At 50.2% G+C, this 20274-nt stretch overlaps 6 protein-coding genes across 6 annotated transcripts; 2 read left to right on the plus strand and 4 right to left on the minus strand.

Moving 5' to 3' along the window:
• Window positions 1-345: 345 nt before the first annotated feature.
• Window positions 346-1443, plus strand: ALT_7145 (mitochondrial 54S ribosomal protein mL67; the record flags this gene model as incomplete). The annotated part of the gene is made up of 2 exons (XM_033557321.1): window positions 346-624; window positions 688-1443. 2 exons carry the CDS (start codon window positions 346-348, stop codon window positions 1441-1443), a joined length of 1035 nt encoding a protein of 344 aa, XP_033413212.1.
• A 638-nt stretch (window positions 1444-2081) lies between these two features.
• Window positions 2082-3812, minus strand: ptcG (type 2C protein phosphatase PTC1; the record flags this gene model as incomplete). The annotated part of the gene is made up of 2 exons (XM_033557320.2): window positions 2082-2504; window positions 2556-3812. The coding sequence occupies 2 exons, from the start codon at window positions 3810-3812 to the stop codon at window positions 2082-2084; spliced, it is 1680 nt and encodes a 559-aa protein (XP_033413211.1).
• A 1365-nt stretch (window positions 3813-5177) lies between these two features.
• ALT_7147 (mRNA decapping enhancer EDC3) lies at window positions 5178-9863 on the minus strand (the record flags this gene model as incomplete). Its single annotated transcript, XM_033557319.2, has 7 exons — window positions 5178-5679; window positions 5738-6948; window positions 7020-7036; window positions 7094-7132; window positions 7744-7905; window positions 7963-9693; window positions 9749-9863. 7 exons carry the CDS (start codon window positions 9861-9863, stop codon window positions 5178-5180), a joined length of 3777 nt encoding a protein of 1258 aa, XP_033413210.2.
• Window positions 9864-10453: 590 nt separating this feature from the next.
• ALT_7148 (DEAD/DEAH box helicase) lies at window positions 10454-12797 on the minus strand (the record flags this gene model as incomplete). The annotated part of the gene is made up of 3 exons (XM_033557317.2): window positions 10454-11291; window positions 11346-11764; window positions 11820-12797. The coding sequence occupies 3 exons, from the start codon at window positions 12795-12797 to the stop codon at window positions 10454-10456; spliced, it is 2235 nt and encodes a 744-aa protein (XP_033413208.2).
• An 817-nt stretch (window positions 12798-13614) lies between these two features.
• ALT_7149 (S-M checkpoint control protein rad4) lies at window positions 13615-16336 on the plus strand (the record flags this gene model as incomplete). Its single annotated transcript, XM_033557316.2, has 7 exons — window positions 13615-13636; window positions 13693-13754; window positions 13826-14102; window positions 14159-14790; window positions 14838-15114; window positions 15162-15242; window positions 15291-16336. The coding sequence occupies 7 exons, from the start codon at window positions 13615-13617 to the stop codon at window positions 16334-16336; spliced, it is 2397 nt and encodes a 798-aa protein (XP_033413207.2).
• A 703-nt stretch (window positions 16337-17039) lies between these two features.
• Window positions 17040-20032, minus strand: ALT_7150 (mitofusin; the record flags this gene model as incomplete). Its single annotated transcript, XM_033557315.2, has 4 exons — window positions 17040-17401; window positions 17460-19525; window positions 19585-19633; window positions 19711-20032. 4 exons carry the CDS (start codon window positions 20030-20032, stop codon window positions 17040-17042), a joined length of 2799 nt encoding a protein of 932 aa, XP_033413206.2.
• Window positions 20033-20274: the final 242 nt, after the last annotated feature.

Consider the following 20274-nt stretch of genomic DNA (forward strand, 5'->3'; position numbering starts at 1 on the left):
GATTTCGTCAACGTAAATTGAGAAAATTCTTCTGCAACGGTTTTTTGCGCTGATTCTCAACTTGAAGAATAAAGAAGTTGATGATCATGCTGTTCCCCGAGCATAAGTGACGCTGCGGAGGTCCCGTTGCAGGCGACGATTCGCCCATTCTGTTCCTCCGACAAAAATTGATCCACCGACACTTTCCTCACTGCCCGGACACCGTGCAGCTCCCATCACGAAGCCAGATCGATCACTACACGCACCACAGTCTCGAGTCGCAATGCGCTAGAGTGTATTCACTCTATTGATTCTAATCGACACCTCAGTTTCATTTAGGACCGCCGAGCGGTGTTTCAGGCCTCAATGGCCTCCTCCCAGTCGTTCTCCAAACCTTTCCAGAAGATCCTGGACCCAACTAAGATCGGAACCTGGAATGTCGTCCGTCGTCCACCGATCGAAAACCACAGTATTATTCAGGGAAAGGCCCGGGAACAAAACTCGAACGCCTTCAAGACACATCAGTGGAAGGAGGGAGTGCGGTTAAGAAAGGCGCTCAATGCCATCTCCCACGGCAAGAATATCTTCGTCTACCACAACATCCGCACTAACCAGGTGGTATACTCGTTGACAAGATATCTGGAGGTGCGTACCCTCATCATCAACTTGTCAGAGTTCGTCCTTCTAACATTTTTCTTGCAAACGTAGAAAAACAATGTCCTCCGCCAACTCATCTACCACGGCAAAAAGACTGTTCCCGCAACCCTTCGAAAAGACATGTGGGTGCCCTACTACTCAGTGCACTTCACCGACTCCAAGATCGGTCTGCGAGCCTACCACCTCCTCCGAGAATTCTCCATGCAGCGCCAGCTCGCTCCCCCCCGCGAAATGATCACCATCACCGAACAATTCCTTGCCCAGAAGCGGCCCCGCAACCCGGAAGAAGCGAAGAAATTCGACGAGAAATATGCCGATAAGGTCGGCTGGCTGATGGAGAAGAAAGACCGGGCCCGTGCAGTCATGGATCAAAAGGCAACCAGCGTTGCGGACATCGCGGCCGTGCTCTCCATCCAGGAGGATGAGATCGCGAATGGCTTTGCAGATGGCAAGAGGGGATACCTGGCTCCGGCTGCTCGGAGACGGAGAAGGGAGGCGAGGAAGAAGGAACAAGAGAAATCTGCCGAGCAAGCTGAGCGTGTGGCTGCTTTCGCGCAGACCCTGAGCACGCCGGAGGTCGACTACACGATCCAGGACCCTAATGAGGACGCGGAACTCTTGGGAGACAACGGTGTCAAGATCCTCTGGTCTGATATCCACGACGCTCGCTTTGCGGAGAGATGGCCTGATCGTGTCTGGCATGGCGAGTTGGATCTGAGCCGCGACCATGTTATGCCCGCTGAGAAGCACATCCCCGGCAAGAAGGATGTGCTGGCGAGCGACCAATTCAAAGAGAAGCAGGCTTAGATGAAGAGCGACGCGTTCAATTGTATGTAGGAATCGGCGATGGATTGGGCTGTGGATATTCGCATCTCTCCAACGTGACTTTGCACTTGGCACTATACAACTGTACTTTTAGATACTACTTTACTTTTGTGCTTGGGAATGATGATGGCGTTTAGCAGACAGAATTTGATTTCACCCGATAACCCAGTAACCTGCTGGCAAGACCGCAGGGAAAGGTACTGCTTGCGGGACTGGTAATCTGAGTAGATCAGAATGGCATATGGAATTTATATCTGAGCGATATGGCGATACAAAGTGCAGGATTGTGCTTGCATGGAAATGAGAAAACGAGGTCAAGCTCCGCTATCCCCGGTTGCGAAGTGAAAGATCCCAGATAGGCAGCAAAAGTGATAAGATAGAATATGAGAACGAGAGATATGGAGAGTGGTCAAGCCACTGGGGCACAGGTCATCTGGCTTCTGGAGCGATTGCACACTCAAACCAACCAACACCAGTGACTAGCAAAAACGGAGCAGTATAACAAGAGAGCAAGACGACGCTTTGTTGATTGCGTCCAAAAATGCCAGGCATAGAGAACTTTCTATCACGTCGTCGGACGAAGCCATTTCGGTTCTGTAGTGCGCGAAATCGCATCGCACTTAAGTACTTCCATTAATCGACTCAACCTTATTCGGCGAAGTCGCCTCAATAGGGACGTCAGGCCCTGGCCCATCATCAGTCATCTTCTGTAAAACCTCATCCATGACTTTCTCTGCTGGTTCAGCATCATCGGTGATTTCTGTATTGGCCATGCTCTTTCTGGCCCCCTCGACAATCTTATCAGCCTCGCTCACTCCGTATCCCGCATGCGTGGCTGGATCACCGTCGACTCCGATCGGGTCGACCGTGCGGTTGACGACCTCCTTGACGCGGTTGTTGTCAAACCGAATCACCATGCAAGAGAGGTTATCAGTGCTGAAGCGAGCAAGGGCATGGTCAACCAGCATTTTTGAGGCTTCCTGAGCATCCTGTATATTCCGTATCAGATCTACCGCCTCTTGGTCGCTACATACGTCCCACAACTGTTGAAACATTAGCCTAAATAAGAGCCAGTAAAGAGAAAGAACGCTCACCCCGTCGCAAGCCAGAATGATGAACTCATCCTGATCGGGTTGGATGACTGTCTCTGTAGTATATGGGTGGCCAGTCACAAGGTCTTTGAGATAAGCATCTCCAAGAGCTCGTGTGACGGCAAGAACGCCGTTCACTCGGTTGTTAAGTATCAATCCTCCAGCGTTGGCGATCCGTTTCCCCTCATTTTCGTCGCTGCCTTTGTGGTCGTACGATAAGCGTAGCGCTTTACCGTTGCGACATAGAATGATGCGAGCGTCGCCAACATTCGCAGTATAGAGAACTCGTTGACGGGCGGCTTTCTCTTGCAGTACCGGAAGCACAGACACAGGTGCCGATTCAGTTGGGGTGTTGTCGGCTTCCGAGTTGGGTTCGGCGGCAGCGGCAGCGGCCGGAGCCAATGCAGAAGAGCCGGTCACGGAATGAGAACTAGGGACTCTGTCCTCCCACCGTAGAAGAGCAATAACAGCGGTACAACCGCTGTTTTTCAACGGCAGCTTCTCCAGCTGCTGGTCGACAGAAGTGAAAGTCTGGTCAAGCAACTCCGGAACCGGAGTGTTGGGGTTTTTCCGCATGACCTCCTCCAGAATCAGATGCAGCTTCTTGCCACACCACTCGGCAGCAAATGTGCCCGCATGCCCGTCGAAGATCGCGAAATACCCATTGTCGGTTTCGACAACGCTGGTTTCTTCTACAGCTGTAGGCGAGACATCACCGGACTGTCTTTTACCATTGACATCAGCCTGGCCAGAGGGTGCGGGCGTCCCCAAGAAATTGTAGAGGTATGCATGAGTATCTTCCATAGTCCGACGGCATCTTCGGTTCCGGTCCTCTGTGACACCAACTCTGAATGATGAGCGGGGGGTAGGTAATGATTCGCCGGCAGAATTGTTCAACGACCCTTGAGGGACAATCAATGCCGGGTCCATTCTCCCAAGTTTATGTAGAGAAGTAGGTGGCGAGTGAGCCACGGTAAGGGTCGCAGCGGTTTCACGAGAGTTGCTCCAACTTAACGAGTTTTTGGCGTTGGAGAACAATGTCGCTGCTTTGGTGACGGTACTGCTTCTCCTCTTCTTCTCGCCGCCAGGGCTTGGTTCGTCGCTCGCTCTGCGACCAAAGAATCCACCGGGAGGAGAAAATTTCTTCTGGGATACGGTAGCTTCGTCGGTCTTGACGGTCAGGGACGGTGTATTGATGGCCTCCGAGTGTGGAATTGTTTCTAGTTTATCTTTGGGTGGGCTCGAGGAGCCACTGAACATTCTGTTCAGCAACCCACCCTGGCTAGAAAAACTTCTTCTCTTATTACCTGCCAGCTTGATAGGTAGTCCTCTGTGAAGGAGAGAAGTTCAGTGAAGGTGTACGGCGGGAGTTACGGCGGTAGTGGAGAACGAAGGAGAGCGAGGAACTGACGTAGGAGGGGAGGAAGCGCTGAATGCGGATTCGAGGGAAAGAAGGCTATGATATAGATTGTCAGTAGTTGATCCTACGCAAGGTTCAATGGTTATAATGCGAGCAATAACGACAGCGGATTAGAGAATCAACCCAGCGATGCCGGCGGAGGATGATGTTATCCAACGGCCGCGGTTGGAGGGATTCTCAAACCCTCCTGGTAAGGGACTGAATGAGTGACCAAAGGACAAAAGTCAGATTACAAGGTCATCAGGATCAATCCTTCAAAAGACCCTGGGCGGTTATCCTCAGTCGGGTGTCATAGGCGCTTGAAGGCAAACCCCACTGCACGTCGATGGAAACGGTATGGTATCAGGCCCCTTCACCAAATCAAAAGGAAGGTAAACACTCACGGAATGATAGGATAGTATCTAGAGATCGCCTGGATCTCCTCTATTATCGATAGCCGTCAAATAGATACAGAAAGGCGTGAATAGATGGTAGCGCAATGCAGATAGATGGTTGGGGGGTGGAACTGATGAACGCTTATTATTAGTAGCAGCAGTAGTAGTGATTACTACTAACAACTAATAGTAATAGTACTAATCCTGGGGAGAGGGGAAATCTGCCTTACTGCCTTGGGAACAGTTTAGGTCATTGGGTCACCTAAACTGCGGCTACGCTAATCCTAGTTAGGGCAACGCGGCTGCAGAGGAAGTCCCGAAACGGCGGGAAGACGGAGATAAACTGGCCGAGGATCGGGGATGGATGGAGATAGGGACTGGGATCGAGACTAGAACACCAGAGACTTGAAGAATTGGCATCACTCTCTTCAAATGGGAAGTTGCAGGGAGTAATGATGAAGTAGATGAATCATTAGAAGTCGTGATTAAAAACCCCCAAGCAGACAGTACTGTCGACAATAATATGCTGGTCATATATCATCTTTTCATAGCGGGTAGCTAGTTAAGACAATTTACTCCTTCATCGTTTAAAGTCGCAACAATTCCTTTGTCGATGTGTCGTTCACAAAGATGCAGCTAAATATATTCTTGGGGGACCTAGAGGCTATCTTATGTTATGGTACACTGGTTAACAGAGCTGTCTGCAAGGCAGCTTGGCTGCCCATGACAACAAATTAGCCACCATAGGTTCCATATATATTTGAGACGTAAATATGCTCGATCGTCATATACGGCTGAAGTACGTCTAGACATCCTCCGTGTGGAACATGCTCAATCCCAGGAACTAAAATCACCAAAGCCACCGCCACCCTTGAATTTCTTCCGTGCAGGCTCAGGCTCGGGCTCCTCATCCACAAACTCGACAATCTCGTCTTCCTCCTGATTTGCCTGGTTCGCTAGTGCGGCCTTGAGGTACTTCCCTACTCCCCCAGCCGAGCTCTCGCCCGCTTCTGTCGCACCAGGTCCCCGAACTCGTTTTCCAGTCCAGGTTACGCGATCATCGTCTATCTCCTGAGATGCCTTGGTATCATCTGCAGAGGTCGTACCTTTCGCCTCGTCTGCTTGCTTCTGTTTCAAAAACTCCTCAAATGGATCGACAAAGATTGTTACGTCTTTGATGCGGATGTCAGGAGTAGGTCGGTTGCTTGTAGGATTCACTGGGTGAGTTTCCATGCTGTTCAATGTCGGCGACGAGGGCGTTGGGTCATCTATTACATGACCGAAAATGGTATGTTTGTTGTTCAAATGAGGCAGCGCTCGGTAAGCGATGAAGCTGCGACCATTGTCAGCAATTTGATTTGAAGCAAGCAGACACGAAAACCAGAACTTACAATTGACTGCTGTTGGTGTTTTTGCCTTTGTTGGCCATACTTAAGGTTCCTCGAGAGTCGTGTTTCAAAGGCCCTTCGAACTCATCGTTGAAGTACTTGCCCCAGATACTCTCACCTCCGCGCCCAGTACCTGTAGGGTCTCCACCCTGGATCATGAATCCCTTGATATTGCGATGGAAAGTGACATCTTTGTAATAACCCTTCTTGGCCAGTTTGATGAAATTCCACACGGCTTTAGGCGCATACTCAGTGTGCAGCTCCAGATTCACGTCGCCTAGCGTAGTCGAGATTCGAGCATAACCTTTTTGCTTAACTCGCCCTCGTTTCAACATGTACTCTTCATCTGAAAGAAGTGCAAGCTCGGCCGAAGTATGCGGTGTCATACCAGTGCTTGTAAACGACGCAGCGGCCAGACCAGTAGTATGCCTCGCCGCATTATACGGAATAGGTTTCCCAGCCTGGTGTGAAGCGGTCTTTTGCGACACAGCTGCGGCATTCGTACCCGGCTTTGTCAGTCCTTTCGAGGCGGCAGCCGACTCGGCGCGCTGAGCCCTCTCGGCACGAGCCTTCGCCACGGCCTCCTTCGCCTTCAGGATCTTCGCCGCATTGCCCAGCGCATGGACATTGACATGATTGGACACATCCTCTCGTTCCCGTATTTGTTCCTCAGTCAACGCGCTCTCTCCCTCCTTCAAATAATTGAACGAACTTAGATTCCTCGACTCGATATTCTGCGGGTCTTGTAGCGTGATTATATCCTTGCGACTGAACTCCTCATCGGTAACAAGATCGCGCCACAGTTTTCCTTTGATGTTCAGCCGCTCGACAGTATCCCACGCAAAAACATTGCCCGTATTGCGCAAAGCGACGATGTGTGTGTTGTCCGTCAAGACCTTGTACGTGACCGGATCGACATACTCGCCCGACTCGTTCTTCGCGATATTAAGCTTGATAAGGTCGGAACTCTTCAGCGGCGACCCATCCACAGGATTTGTACCGTGTTTCTTAATCCAGGGCAGAATGTTGGTTAGATCGAATATGGTTCCCGAGGGTGTGCAGACCGGATGCGAGAAGGGTTGGAGGGAGAGGGAGCAGAAGTTGAATGGGAGGCGTCTGAAACCGGCATGCTCTCCTCCCCGCCTCGCTTTCCCTACACCAGCGCCTGCGCTGGCCGAATATGCATCTTCCGACGCCCACTCGGAGTGTGTGATCTATTAAAGATTCATGTTAGCAGCTTGCGACACCGGAGTCGCGAAAGCAGAGGAAGCGTGGGACATCATACGTAAAGCTTATCCGTTCCTAAAAAGTCAAAAGTCAGCCGCAAGCAGTAAATGATCGTTTAATGGAGTAACTCACCCTTGCCCATTTCCAACTTTTTGAGGAGCGGGGATTTATCTGGCCAAATCTGTAGCTGACTTCATGTTCTTCGGCGCCGCTGGTAGGATTATTTCCAGATATGATGTATCGGTACGCGCTAGTACAATTAATCTAACCAGTTAGGGCTAGCGCAGTAATTGACGCCATCTCCATTTTAAACTAAGTTCAAGTCACAACAGCAGACAAATGCTAGTACAGAAGAGGAAATGAACCTTTACAATGGAAGGGGTTCAAGGTTCTGAATTGGCCATTATAGACTATGGTTGAACTAAATATCGATTCAAGATCACCTTTTAACCGTGGTATAATAGATATACGATACAGCATTGTGTCGATCGTGATAGTGTAAACCACATATAGTACATGCTTATTAACGTATGCTTGCTTGGAGTGTAGCACATGCAAAATCTCCTCTTGCTCTCAATGACCACAGAACGTATCCCGCAAAACACCCCTTTATAAGAATTGTCAAGAATGACCCATAACGCCAGGAGTGTATTTTTTATCGTTCAAAAACCGTCAATAGCGAGTCCATTGCCCTGTTTAAGCAGGAGGAGGTTGGAAGCGGAGAGGAACCACCCAGCGATTCCCAAAGTCGATCCCGTGCCGACGACGGGTGCCGTACTTACGCCAAACGATTTGCGGAATGCCAATGTCTGCGACGGAAAGTTTCCAAGAAAGTCCCTCTCCAGCCAGGAGGGCATTGACGACTCCCGTCTTAGGGGCTCCGAGACAGACTACGGATGTGGAATTGACGCATACACGGCCGTCTTCGACCATCGTCACTTCGCCTGTTGATAATGTCAGATATTTTTGGAGGCATGAATAGGAGAGGCTTTCGAACTCACCGCTGGAAGCAGACAGGCCCGATGGAACATCGACGGATAGAATATCAAGGTTACTACGGTTGACCCAAGCGATCATCTCGAAAGCAATAGCTTGATCGTCAGTGCGCAGGTCCTCGAATGAGATGTGGATACCAAAGAGTGCATCAACAACCAGATCAGGCGCAAAATCAGAGCTTGAGAGCTGTGCGGAAAGGTCTTCCCATCTGAAGACACGCCCGCCAATCTTCTTGAATACATCAAGCTGTTTGCGGCAGTTTTCAAGTAGCTCATTCTCGTGTTCTAGACCCAGAACACATAAGGTGACACGATGGCCACGATTACGAAGATGGCGCGCAGCAGAAACGGCTCGGGCTCCAGTACGATGGTTGCCGGTAAGTACGAGGATCGTGGGGGCAGCAGCATCATTCGACAAGAGACCGACGGCAGCTTCTGCTATGTCTCTCCCAGCGTTCTCGGTGATCATGTCTTCCGTCAACCCCAGCTCTGCGACGGCAATTTGCTCCACTTCAAGAGTTTGCAATGGGCTAACCGTGGGGCAGCTGCGATTGGTAGTTGTAAGGCGCAAAGAAGCTCCCGATCCAGCGGCACCGGTCATCGGTGACGCTGACACGGGTGTCTTATTAGGGCGAGGGCTTGTAGTACGTGATGAGCTTAGCTGACTTCGCCCGATTGAATTGATCTGCGGTGGCACCAAAGGTTGTCCAAGAATTGCGCTTCCCTTCCAAGAGTCTCGGGCACGTGCCGATGCCCTGGATAGTTCGCGGCCTGAATAATTACCACTGCTGAGCTTCGCATCGCTCCGGCCCTGATCGGAATCGCCGTTCTCACTCTCCTGAGGGCTGTCCAGTACATTTTCTGTCCAGTGGAGATTCTTCCCACCATTTGTTCCAGGCCTCGGTTTCCTATTGAAGCTGACCAATCGATCCTCATCCGCGGTAGTGTCATCGTTTCTGATTTCCTCAAAAACTCTTCTTTTATCGAACTTGGATAGGTTGCTTTCGAAATCGAAGTCGCCCATCTCCTGGATATCTGTTGCGTCCTCAGTTGCCCAGCCATTGGGATCTTCAGCGTACCCACGACCCCTCTTCTTGCGACGTCGTCCAGTAGAATCGGGGAAACTTTCCTTGTATTTTTGTGGGGTTTTAAATTCAGTTGTGTCGGCCGGCTGGACAAATGCAGTCTGGCGCCAGCCCTTGGTTTTCGGATTTGTATTATTTGCCCCATCGTGCTCATTGCCGGCGACATTTTGAGGATGCCCTGTCCGACCACTCCGGCGGCTTCGCTTAGTCGTAAATTGTGAAGCGGCTTGCAGCGGTGCCAAGCCTTCATTCTCATCCAGCGCATCATGCGGCTCTTCCGTCTGCGGCGCGACCTTAGGAGCCTTAGCATTGTTGTCAACATTCAGCTCCAGATTGCTGAATGGCTCTGTTAGGGCAGCCGAAACCGCCGCGTCTCCATAATGAGCTTGTTGGGAAGCCTGAAACTGCTGGGCGCTCAGCACATTCGGGATGGATTGGCTCTGCAAAACAGGCGGACTGAATGACTTGGAAGGCGGCTTTCCATAGCTGACAATCGCCGGATCAACAAACGACTGCTGAGTTGGAGTTACAGATGTCTCGCGTAGGTTGGCATAGGTGCTCTGCGTCTTCGAAGGCCCCAGAGAGAGATCTGCAATGTCGGGGGCTTCGATGGAATAGGTAGGCAATTGTTGGCCGGTCCAAGAAAGAGTCACTGAGAACAACAGGTTAGACCAATACCACACAGTCTGATCAAAAACAACACATACCGTTCCTTAGCATTAGACGTTGGCCAATGACGTTGGCCACCACTCCTTGAACGCTTGCATTCGGTGGTGCTCTGAGCGTCACCAAGACATTGTAGCCAATAAACTCTGACGCCATGTCGCAGAGCAGATATTAACCACTCATATATCGCTGTTCTGATGTTTCAACAGCACGGAGGCTGTGAGAGAAGGTGAGGGGAAGTAGGGGAAGGAAAGCGTTGTACAGCGTCGCAAAAGTGAATTGTCAGGTTGCAATCGCCTTTGATAGCATCACGTGCAAAGTATCTTATCGATAATCAAGATGTGGGGGCGGCAGAGCTATGCAGCCAGCATATTTATGTTGGACGGTGAAAGCTTGTCTTGGACCCCTGTGTCTCTTAAATCAATCCATAGAAATATCCTGGTATTGGCAATCTAAAGCAAGTCTACTGATGTCCTTGATTGACCTAGATTGACTTTGATAAGTGTTCGGGACACATACCATTGTCTCCGGAGATTGTTTCACCTGGCCATTCATTTGGCCGACAACACCGTATATGCAGTATCTAATAAATTATTCCATTGAGCAGCACCCGGATATCGATATTTGCACCTTTCCTCAGAGATAAATAGCCCATAATAATAATAACATATAAAAGAAATGGATGACGCAAGGCCTAGACCATGGCGCTGGCATCACAGAAATTCCACGTTGACTTGATACCACCGTCAACCGTATAGATGCTGCAAGAGCTCTTCGTCGTCCAATTGACCATCTTCCTCAGCTTCTTGATGCTCGCGAGGCTTTGAGCTTTTCGGAGCAAGAACATCACTAATACTAACAAGGTTCGAGTAGAATTCTGTGACCTTGGGATGTACCATGACCTTGCGTGCGTCGAATCTGGTGACTTGAAGACCAGCTTTCGAGGTTGCACGACTCAAAGCGACATAAGCCTGTCCTTTTTCAAATACCCGCCCAAGGTCGACCTTGACACGCTGCAAAGTCTGCCCTTGCGCTTTGTGGATGGACAGTGCCCATGCGAGGATCAACGGTACCTGTTGGCGCTGGGCTTGCACTTCGCCGTTCGGAAGCTCAATCTTCCAAGCCTCTGGTTGGCAGAGCAAGTGCCGCTCCGTTCCATCTGGCTGGACGAAACAAACAAGAGGCCATTTTCGACTTACCACAACGCCTCCATCCTTGTTACCAAGACCCTTCAGCTTCTTGCGAGCGTGGTTTAGTCTCTCATCGTCACTCCCAGCATCTTGCCCACCGGCGAACTCGCTCTCATTGTCGCGATAGTATTCGAATGTCGCTTCATCCATGAAGGCGACAACTCGCCCAATGGAGCCGTTGACAAGCGAATCTTCCATATTTTTGATCAGCATTACCTGTGCACCTTTCTTTAGGTGTATGACAGGTGGTGCCATGCAATTGGCCAGCAATTTTTCACGAAATTGGACGTCCTGAATTGTCCCTGAGTCAACTGCGTGAAAGGTCATTGTCTCGCCAGAGAGCCTGCTCATCCGTGCGCTGTTGGCCTGTTCTACTTCTTGACGAGTAGGAAACCTGGGAATGATATGTTAGTGTCATCACCAGCTGGGAATAACTGGGACTACTTACAATTCCGTCGCTTCAAGTGCATCATGAAAGTTAAGCGGACGGGACAGTGATTTGAACGTTTCGATTGTCCGAGGGGTGAGTTTACCCAGTCTCATTTCGTTCAGCATTTCGGCGAATTCAGGGTCCTTTTGACGAAAAACGTGTGTGAGGAGAATAGTATGCTGGATCGATGTATTCCAAGTAGCCGCTGCAAAGGCAAACTTCGCCTCTCGGTTGCTACCTTCAGGCACTGGAGGCAATTGAAAGAAATCGCCAGTAACGACAAGTTGAATGCCTCCGAATGGGCGGCCATTATTTCTGATTCTTCGGGCGATTTCTTCAAGCTTGTCGAACAAGTCACCATCGACCATAGACACTTCATCGATGATGAGCACCTTGGTCCGAAGCCAGCGATTCCGTGCTTTTTGATTTCTCTTAATCTGTAATTTGATCGTTAACGAATATGACCAAAGCAGAGGCAGAGGACTGTCTAACTTTCTTGACCAACTCTGGAACAGGCTCTTTACCCAGCCCAATACCAGCAAAACTGTGCAGAGTGACACCCTCAATGTTACAGGCAGCAAGACCGGTAGAAGCTGTGACTGCCACACGATCGGGCTCCTTTCGATATTTGCTCCGTAACTGTTTGATGATTTCTCTCATAAGCACGGACTTACCCGTACCGGCAGAACCGGTAAAGAATATGCTTTTGCCTTGGTTAACGACCGTGTCGAGGACATGACGCTGCTCATCACTGAGAAATAAGGACGCAATCTTTGGACGAGTTTGAAGTTGCTTGGAGTTTGTATCGCCTTTTTGGTTTTTCTTATGTTGTCGCCGTAGCTCTTTTTGCTCTTCCTTGATTGCACTGGCGGACTTGTTCCAGATAGCAGTGGGCTTGGGCCGAGCAGGGGTTTCTGGCTTCTTATATTCCTCCACCTTTGTCGATTCCTCGTTCTTGGTGAGCCATGGTAATGTTCGACTACTATTCGGTTGCTGGAGGTGGTGAGGGGGCGAGGAGGACCATGGAATCTGAACGCTACTCGACGGGGGAACGTGATCGTTGGAGACTGGAGGTAATTCAGGATATTTTATATCGGAGGATATCAAATCAACTGTAACTCTTTCCGCGCTTTTTGAAACGTTACTTCCCGTGGAATTGGCATTCGACGTCGCAGTAGATTGGCCCCCAATGCTCGGTCTCACAATTTTCGTCGGCGGAATGAAGGGTTCGGGTTCTTCAAAGTCCAAGTCTACATCATCATCGAAATCATTCTCATCGAAGTAAACAGCACTGTGTAGGGTCCCTAATGCAGATTCTCCAGCACTGCTCATCTCGATTTTCCGTTTAACGCCTATTGATTGTGGAGGTGGGGTCGGCTTCGGCTGCACGACGCCATTGCTGCGAAATAGATTGGACTGAAGGGGCTTCACAGGACCTGCGGAGTGGTCTTTCACGGCCTTCTTGAACATAGCCGCTTCCTGGGTCGCTGCCAAAGGTCCAGCTGTTGAGTAACGAGCAGTACGCGAAATCACTTTTGGACCATATATGCAGTATTGGCGGAGTAGAACGAGGTCCCTTTTTGTTATTCTGGACACATGCATATAAGCCTCGCCCCGTATATGATGCAATCCGTCGAATGAGAGAAAGACTGCAAAAGTCGATGATAAGGATGGTTATCAGGAACTTTTCGCGACCCAAGTCGCGCGTTTCAATCCGCAATGTGGATGGAACGCGCTGCATTATCGCACGTGACACCGATAAGCACTTTTCTTTTGCTTATCCACATTGATAAGGACATCATTGTTCAAGCATCAGTTTTCCACCTCTGCAATGTCTCCCCCAAAAGACCAATTCTCCACTACTGTTATGAGGTAGTCTGGTGCTGTTGAATATTGAAACTATTCCTTGATGCGACAGCGTCATTGGAGATTGCACTCCTACTTGAGTCGCCCTTATACACGCGTAGGACAATGAGATGTATACTCCGTACTCGACCAATGACGCAAGTCATACTAGTTTGCAGGACCCTCCACATGATTGTTCAAAACCCGAGAAGCAGCTCAAAATCATCTGGTCAATCCATTGAAGCCATTTTGATTTAATCAGCCTTAATAATAGACTATATATCCGACCTTGGTAATCCGAAAGTCGCGCAACATCAGGGCGATATGTCACGTGATAAACGCATTTCCCGACGCGCGCGAATCAATATTGCGGAGTTTGTAAGTCTCGGTCCATCTCCAAAGCCCAACAGGCCTTGCAATCCTGCTTTGCCAATCATGAAGCATGGCACAGAACTCGACTTCCAGTAAGCACACACTCACATCAGTGTTCGCGACGGTGGCACTGCTAATATCGCTTCAGACAAGGAACGCCCTCTTGCGGGGGTGGTCCTCTGCTTTACCTCTATTCTGCCAGAACAACGGGTATGCGCAATTCCGTGTTCATTTTGTCCACTTGGCAATACCGACAATCACTGACTGTCGGGACCCTTTAGACTGAGCTGGCCACAATTGCCAGTCAGATGGGAGCAGCTCACAAGTTCGACCTCACATCCGATGTCACACATTTGCTTGTCGGCGAGATCAATACCGCGAAGTATAAGTTCGTCGCACGGGAGCGGAGTGATGTCGTTGTTCTCAGACCGGAATGGGTTGAGGCAGTACGGCAGTCATGGATGCAGGGTGAAGACACCGATATTCGGGCGTTAGAACAGCAGTATAGACTACCAACCTTCATGGGATTGGCTATCTGCATAACAGGCTTTGAGGATAGTATGAAATTCGTTCCGGTGCTCCCATCTGCTGATAAGACTAACGGTCATTGTTAGTGGCGTATCGAAATTACATTCAGGATACTGCTGTCGCGCATGGCGCCGACTTTAGGAAAGACCTTACGAAGAGTGTGACCCATCTCATCGCGCGCAATACAGAGGGCCAAAAGTACAAATTTGCAACACAGTGGAACATCAAAGTCGTAACGATGAAGTGGTTCACTGACAGCATCGAGCGTGGCATGGTTCTTGAGGAAACTCTATACCACCCTCTTCTACTGCAAGAACAACAGGGTGTGGGCGCATGGAATCGCACAGTACCGCCCGCCAAAGAGAAAGCTGTAGAAGCCGAGAGTTCATCTAATCCTCGACCTAGGAAGCTGCGCAGGATCGCAAGCACAAAGCTCGTTGACCAGAACGAAGGGATTTGGGGTGCTATCGTGGGTGCGGGATTCGAGAACAACGAGCTGAGAAGGTCAACGAACAGCCAGCCGAAGAATGAAGACGTCCCATTCTCGAAAATCACGAGAAAAGCATCCGTTGTACAGGAAGCTAAATCCTTCGCTAGCGAGACCACGTTTGCAGAGGCCCAAGGATCTCGTCAAGACACTTCTGAAGTGAGACCCGCTAGCAACAATGGTTTCCTGGATGGCTGTTTTTTCTTCATATATGGGTTTTCTCCCAAGCAGGTTTGTACCGCTAGCGTCTCTCCTTGTTCTGATCTGACTGTCCCAAGACTAGTGTCCTGCGTCACCACCTTTCATACAATGGAGCTCAGCTCGTGAGCTCTTTAAGCGAGTTTTCGCGCCCAGAGATACCTAAGAGAGGGCATGGACTCTACACTATAGTGTCGTATAAGACGCCAAGGTCTGAGATCCCCTCCACGGATGATCTGGCGTTCGAGTGTGATGTGGTGACCGACATGTGGCTGGAGAGATGCCTAGAGGCGAAAGCCCTAGTGCCACCCGAATCTTATATCGCATGTACTCCCTTACCTGTATTTCCAATTCCAGGTTGGTATAACATTTGAACGTCTTGAAACGTCTACTGACGGAGTTAGGATTCCATGGGATGAAGATCTGCTCGACCGGGTTTTCTCGCATCGACCTGTTGCATTTATCAAAGCTGATCGACTTAATTGGTGAGCCACTAGAATTTGTATCGGCTTAAATAGATACTTACTATGTAGGTGCTACATATGACGAGTACCTAACGCCGAAAGCGTCTGTTCTGGTATGTAATGACTCGCGCTCAATGAATAACGAAAAGCTGCGACACACTTCCGAGTGGAAAATCCCAGCTGTCACCATAGATTGGCTCTGGTCCTCCATCCGATCAGCACAGAGAAAGGCATTCGAACCATATATTATACAGAGGTTGTCGCAACCTGAAAAGAGCTTGGAAGTGCGAGCCGGCTCTCGCACGGAGCAGAAACAGCTGTCCAAGTCCTTCGATAAGCCCAACAGGACTGCGCAGCCAGACTCCCATACTACGGAATCAAAGAGACTTGGTGAGAACGGGCCCACCAAGAGCACTCCTGTCGAGAAGCCGTCCAAACTCGGTAGCGAAGATGAATCAGTGAAGCCACCACTTCCATACAAACGACCATCACAGTCAGCATCAGTCTCACCTACTAAAGTAACCGGACCAACAAACACAGCCTCGCCTTCAAACAAGCGAAAAGCATCAGACCATGGCACAACCCCCGCACAATCCGCAATCGAACTCGCCGTAAGCGGATTTCTCAAGCAAGCACGAGCAGCAAACTCTCGCTCAAAATCCGATACAGCAGACCAAGAAAGCGATAGCCTCCGCCGAAGGCGCCGGAAACCGCTCCTCGGACGAGCACCATCCCACTCCTCCGCACAGGGTGTCTTCTCTCGCGCCAGCTCAATCGACACACTCAACGAAGACGGATGCGGCAGTGCCGTGGAAAGCATCAACACAGAGGGCTTCAACTCGTTCCTTACAGGCGGGCGATTCGAGCCCTCGGAATCTCAACGTCGCGTCGAGGATGAAGAGAATGAGGAGCCTGCAATGACGCAGCTGAACTACGAGGATCCCGATGCTGTCAAAATGCGCGAAGAGCTTTTTAGTCACGCTGGCAAACTGTCCAAGAAGAAATCTCCCGATCAGGGCGTGATTGTCGGTGAGGTCAGGGAATTGGAGGATGTTGGCTGGGGAACTGGTCGAAGGACGAGGAACGCGGTTAAGGATTCGGAGGATGAGTTGTAAATGAGGTTCATGAACTGATCTGATTTTATAAGAGCTTTGCATTGCTTTTGGTGTCAATTTTCTTTTGGTTTGTCCGGTGCATTGCATGGTATAATGGCGTCTTTTGTTCACTCGAGCTTCGGGACATTAAGATATACACCAATAGCGTCAACGGCGTGCGTATATTTTCCTCTCATGATTTGATGCCATAAACTTTATTGGCCTAAATAATAGGGGATATATATCATTCTGAAGCTCAAAGCTGCCTTGACATGTACATTAGGCAAGAGTATTTTAGTCATAAGCCATATACATCCTCACAGATATTCGGCATATGGCTAATACTACCTGTCTGCAGCGAACAAAGAGGAATGCGGAGTCGCCATTGTTACAAGAGATGGGTAAGGATTCTCAAATTAGAGGTAAAAGCAGGTACATTTTATAACAAACAAAGGGCTCAAGGTACGCCGTGGGGGATATCTAGTAAGCAAAGGCGGAGTGAAGAGCGGTCGCTACGCTATTGATCAGTCATAGAGACTGTATAGCGAAGGATGAACTCTTTCAGAACCTCAGAGAATTGGGTGTGGACAAGGAAAGACTGTACAGGACATTGAACAAGCGGAAGATGTATGAGAAGGGAAGGAGAAAACGCAATGACATAAGTCAAACAGGGGAAAAGAAGGGCGGGATTCATGTAGCGTCATAATGTTTGTACAGACAAGCCTCACCCTTGAACGGTGGCCAGGCCTCCAGGCAAGGGGGCGTCAAGATCAATATCCTCAACGGACCGTCGATTCTCTCCACTATCACGGAAGAGGTTTGAGAAGTATTTGCTCGCGACCTCGCTCTCGTGTTTCGTCTTGCTGACCTCCAGCTTACGTCTTCCGAGGTCCTCAATGCCTTGAGCGAGGCTGGTCTGCAGATTGCCGGCGGGTATACGGAGGATGCGGCGAACCTCAGTCGAGATACGACTGGCATTGGAGTGTACGTAGTCCATTTCGGACAGAGTAGCGGCAAGCTTGCGCGAGAGACGAGGGGGAAGTGTATGCGGGATTGACGAAAGCATGTAAGCAGTGGTCAAGACGGCTGTTGAAAGTTAGCTTGAGATCGCGTATAGCAGAATTGAAGACGACAGGAAACTTACCAGCAGCGACGATACCAGGTAGGAGGAGACGCCGCAAGTTGTTAGGCCCAAGGATTTTGGCGGCACTGAGCATGCTATCTACCCAGCTGCCTCCGAAGGCTCGACCACCGAGGACTGTCACGGCAGTCATGGCAATTCCGGTGCCAGCCATCTTCTCCTGCCGTTCCCACAAACCGGAAATATCAAAGAAGTCCCAGATCTCCACCTCAGTGTCGACCTGTCTAGCTAGCGTGTGGCGACGACCACGGCGGAACATTGCATCAGCACGGAAGTTCAATGGAGCGAACTTGTCCTCTCCAACATGCAGCAGACCAATGTTCTGAATGAATCCCACTCCTTGAACGGTCTTTGCCCGCGCGTAGTCCTCGCAATCGGCGACGGATGTAGCGATCTGCTCCAGCATTGCCAATTTGAGATCTTCAGCATACTGGAACGCAGAGAACAGACCAGGGTACTCAACACCTAGGTCTGCCTCGGACACTCGCGAGATGGTGTCCGTTAATGTTGAACGTGTATGGTTGTAGACATCCTCGCACGAGCCGTCAATACACTTTTCAACTTCTTCACCGAGCTCGACCTGTTTCTTCTTGCCATTTTCATAGGCTGGTTCAAGCTCAGCGAGCTCGTCTGTAACACGCTTGAGTTCCGACTGAGCGATGTCACGATTAACAGCTGCTAATGAATTAATATCCGCAAGTAGGTTGAGAAGATATGTTCTCGCAGGCGCCAGCTTGGAACGAGCACGCTTCTCCAGGACGAATCGTCTGAGAGAGCTCTCCAGATTCTCAAAATCTCGAATTTTCTCCCTCTCCTTTCCTTTGCCCTTCCCTTTATCGTCAGGCTGGTCGTCATCGTCATCTCCATGAGGATCAGAACCTCCACCACTGCCACCACCAGATTGCTCCATTTGGATGGGAGGCGCAACTGGGACGGCATTACTGGAAACAAAATGAACCAGCTCAGCGGCTTCCTTATACGTACGAGGACTGAGCTTGCCAATCTGATCCAGGATCATGCGTTCGCAACGTTGCTTATCACGAATCTGATCAAACCCATTGACAACAATGAAGATGTAAGCCTTCTCATGAGCAGCATTCAAGATGAACTCTTTGGCGGAAAGAGTAAAGTGGTTGGCGGCCGATACCACAAACACAACCACATCAATTTCCTCCTGCCGGGCGAAAACGGCTGTCGTCTTTAACGAGTCTGAGTTGAGGCCAGGTGCATCGATTAAAGCGATATCCACCACCCCATTATTGAGGAGAGATTCATCAATCGTTCGGACGTCCTTCACATAGACCTTGCATTGCATGTACTTGGAGTTGTCGATAACGATGTTTTCCAGCTCCAGGAGAGTGTACACATCGTAGGTACTTTCATCGTTACGATTGTATTGCTTGTTCTTGTGTACCGCATGTACCTCCTCGACTCCACTGTTCTCTCGCGCATCGAGAACCTCGCAGAAAATGCTAGTGCAGGGTTGCTGATCTTCGGGAAGCACCTTGCGACGCAGCAAAGCGTTACAGAAAGTGGATTTGCCGGCATTCAAGTCTCCCGTGATTAGCACCTTGCTTGATGTGTCTTCGATTCTGTCCCGTAGAGAAAGAAGGTGTTTGATGCTCTGACTGATTTTTCCGTCCAAAAGTGATGCAATCGAGGCCTTCTCCAGCGAATGTACCAACTCGGCCTGTGACAGAGCACCGAGCTTCAGATCCAACTTCAAAATCGAGAATTCCTGCGCAATCTGTGGGCTCATCAATCTTGGTTCCGGTGAAGGTCGGCGCTCGGCCGCGGCACTCGACTCCGCCAAGTCATCGCTTCCTGACATCGTGGCTGCGCGTCGCATTTGTCCCGGCCGGGGGAAAGGCTCCGATTGATTGTGTTCACTTTCGAAATATGACTGACTCTGTCGTAGACCGGGTCTCTGCGAATCCGAGCCGGGGCTACCCGGAGCGCTCTGTACAGATGGATAGTGTGCTGGCCATTGGCGGTTCATATCCTGAAGCTCCTTCAACGTTTCAATCGTCCGGGAAATCGCACGCCCGAGTTTCGTCCGATTCGAGTTACTGGAAAGAAGACTTGTCAGCCTCTCAAAACGAGTTGCAGCTAATTTGTCCGCACATACTAGAGTAGTTGATGAACATGGCTGGCAATAACCTGCTTTTCATGCTCGGCTGTATCAACCACACGTCAGCAACAATGCTCCAATTCCATTACCCCTTATTATTCCAACATGAACAGAACCACGAACCAGCTGGATTCCAATTACCGACGCCGGGAGGCGTAGGCACCGGCGTCGGTTTATCAACCATCATATCCGCTCGCCACCCGGCCCCTTCATCACCATCCATCACACTTCCACTCGCGATACTCCCTCCATAGCCCGAATCAGCATTCAACGAAGCCATGAGAGCCGTGGCGCTCTCAGACGTCGACCCATTCCCAACGGTCATGTACGTAGGTGGGGGTCGTGGATAAAAAGGGTTGTTCTCCGAGGGAACATCCTTGGGAGGATGCCGAGAGGATCCCTCTCCGGCCGATGCGCTCTTGCCGGGGAAATACTCCTGACTCATGACGAATATCGTGTGCGTTGCATCGACTTCGAGAATAACAGAATGGAAGGGTGTTTGGCAGAACCGGGTTTAGGTGATAGTGATGGTTCCACCGGGAAATTTCATGACGGCAGGCGCTGGACTAGGCCCGAAATGGGCTGGCGGCAGCATGTGACCCCCTCCTGCAGTAATCAATAATGGCCGCGTATTATTGCTCGTTACCCCGTCAAGCCTCTGCTTAGGTGGGTTGATGTCACCGCATC

Source organism: Aspergillus lentulus (genome assembly GCF_001445615.1).
Source record: "Aspergillus lentulus DNA, contig: Alt12, strain: IFM 54703, whole genome shotgun sequence".
Classification (NCBI taxonomy): domain Eukaryota; kingdom Fungi; phylum Ascomycota; class Eurotiomycetes; order Eurotiales; family Aspergillaceae; genus Aspergillus; species Aspergillus lentulus.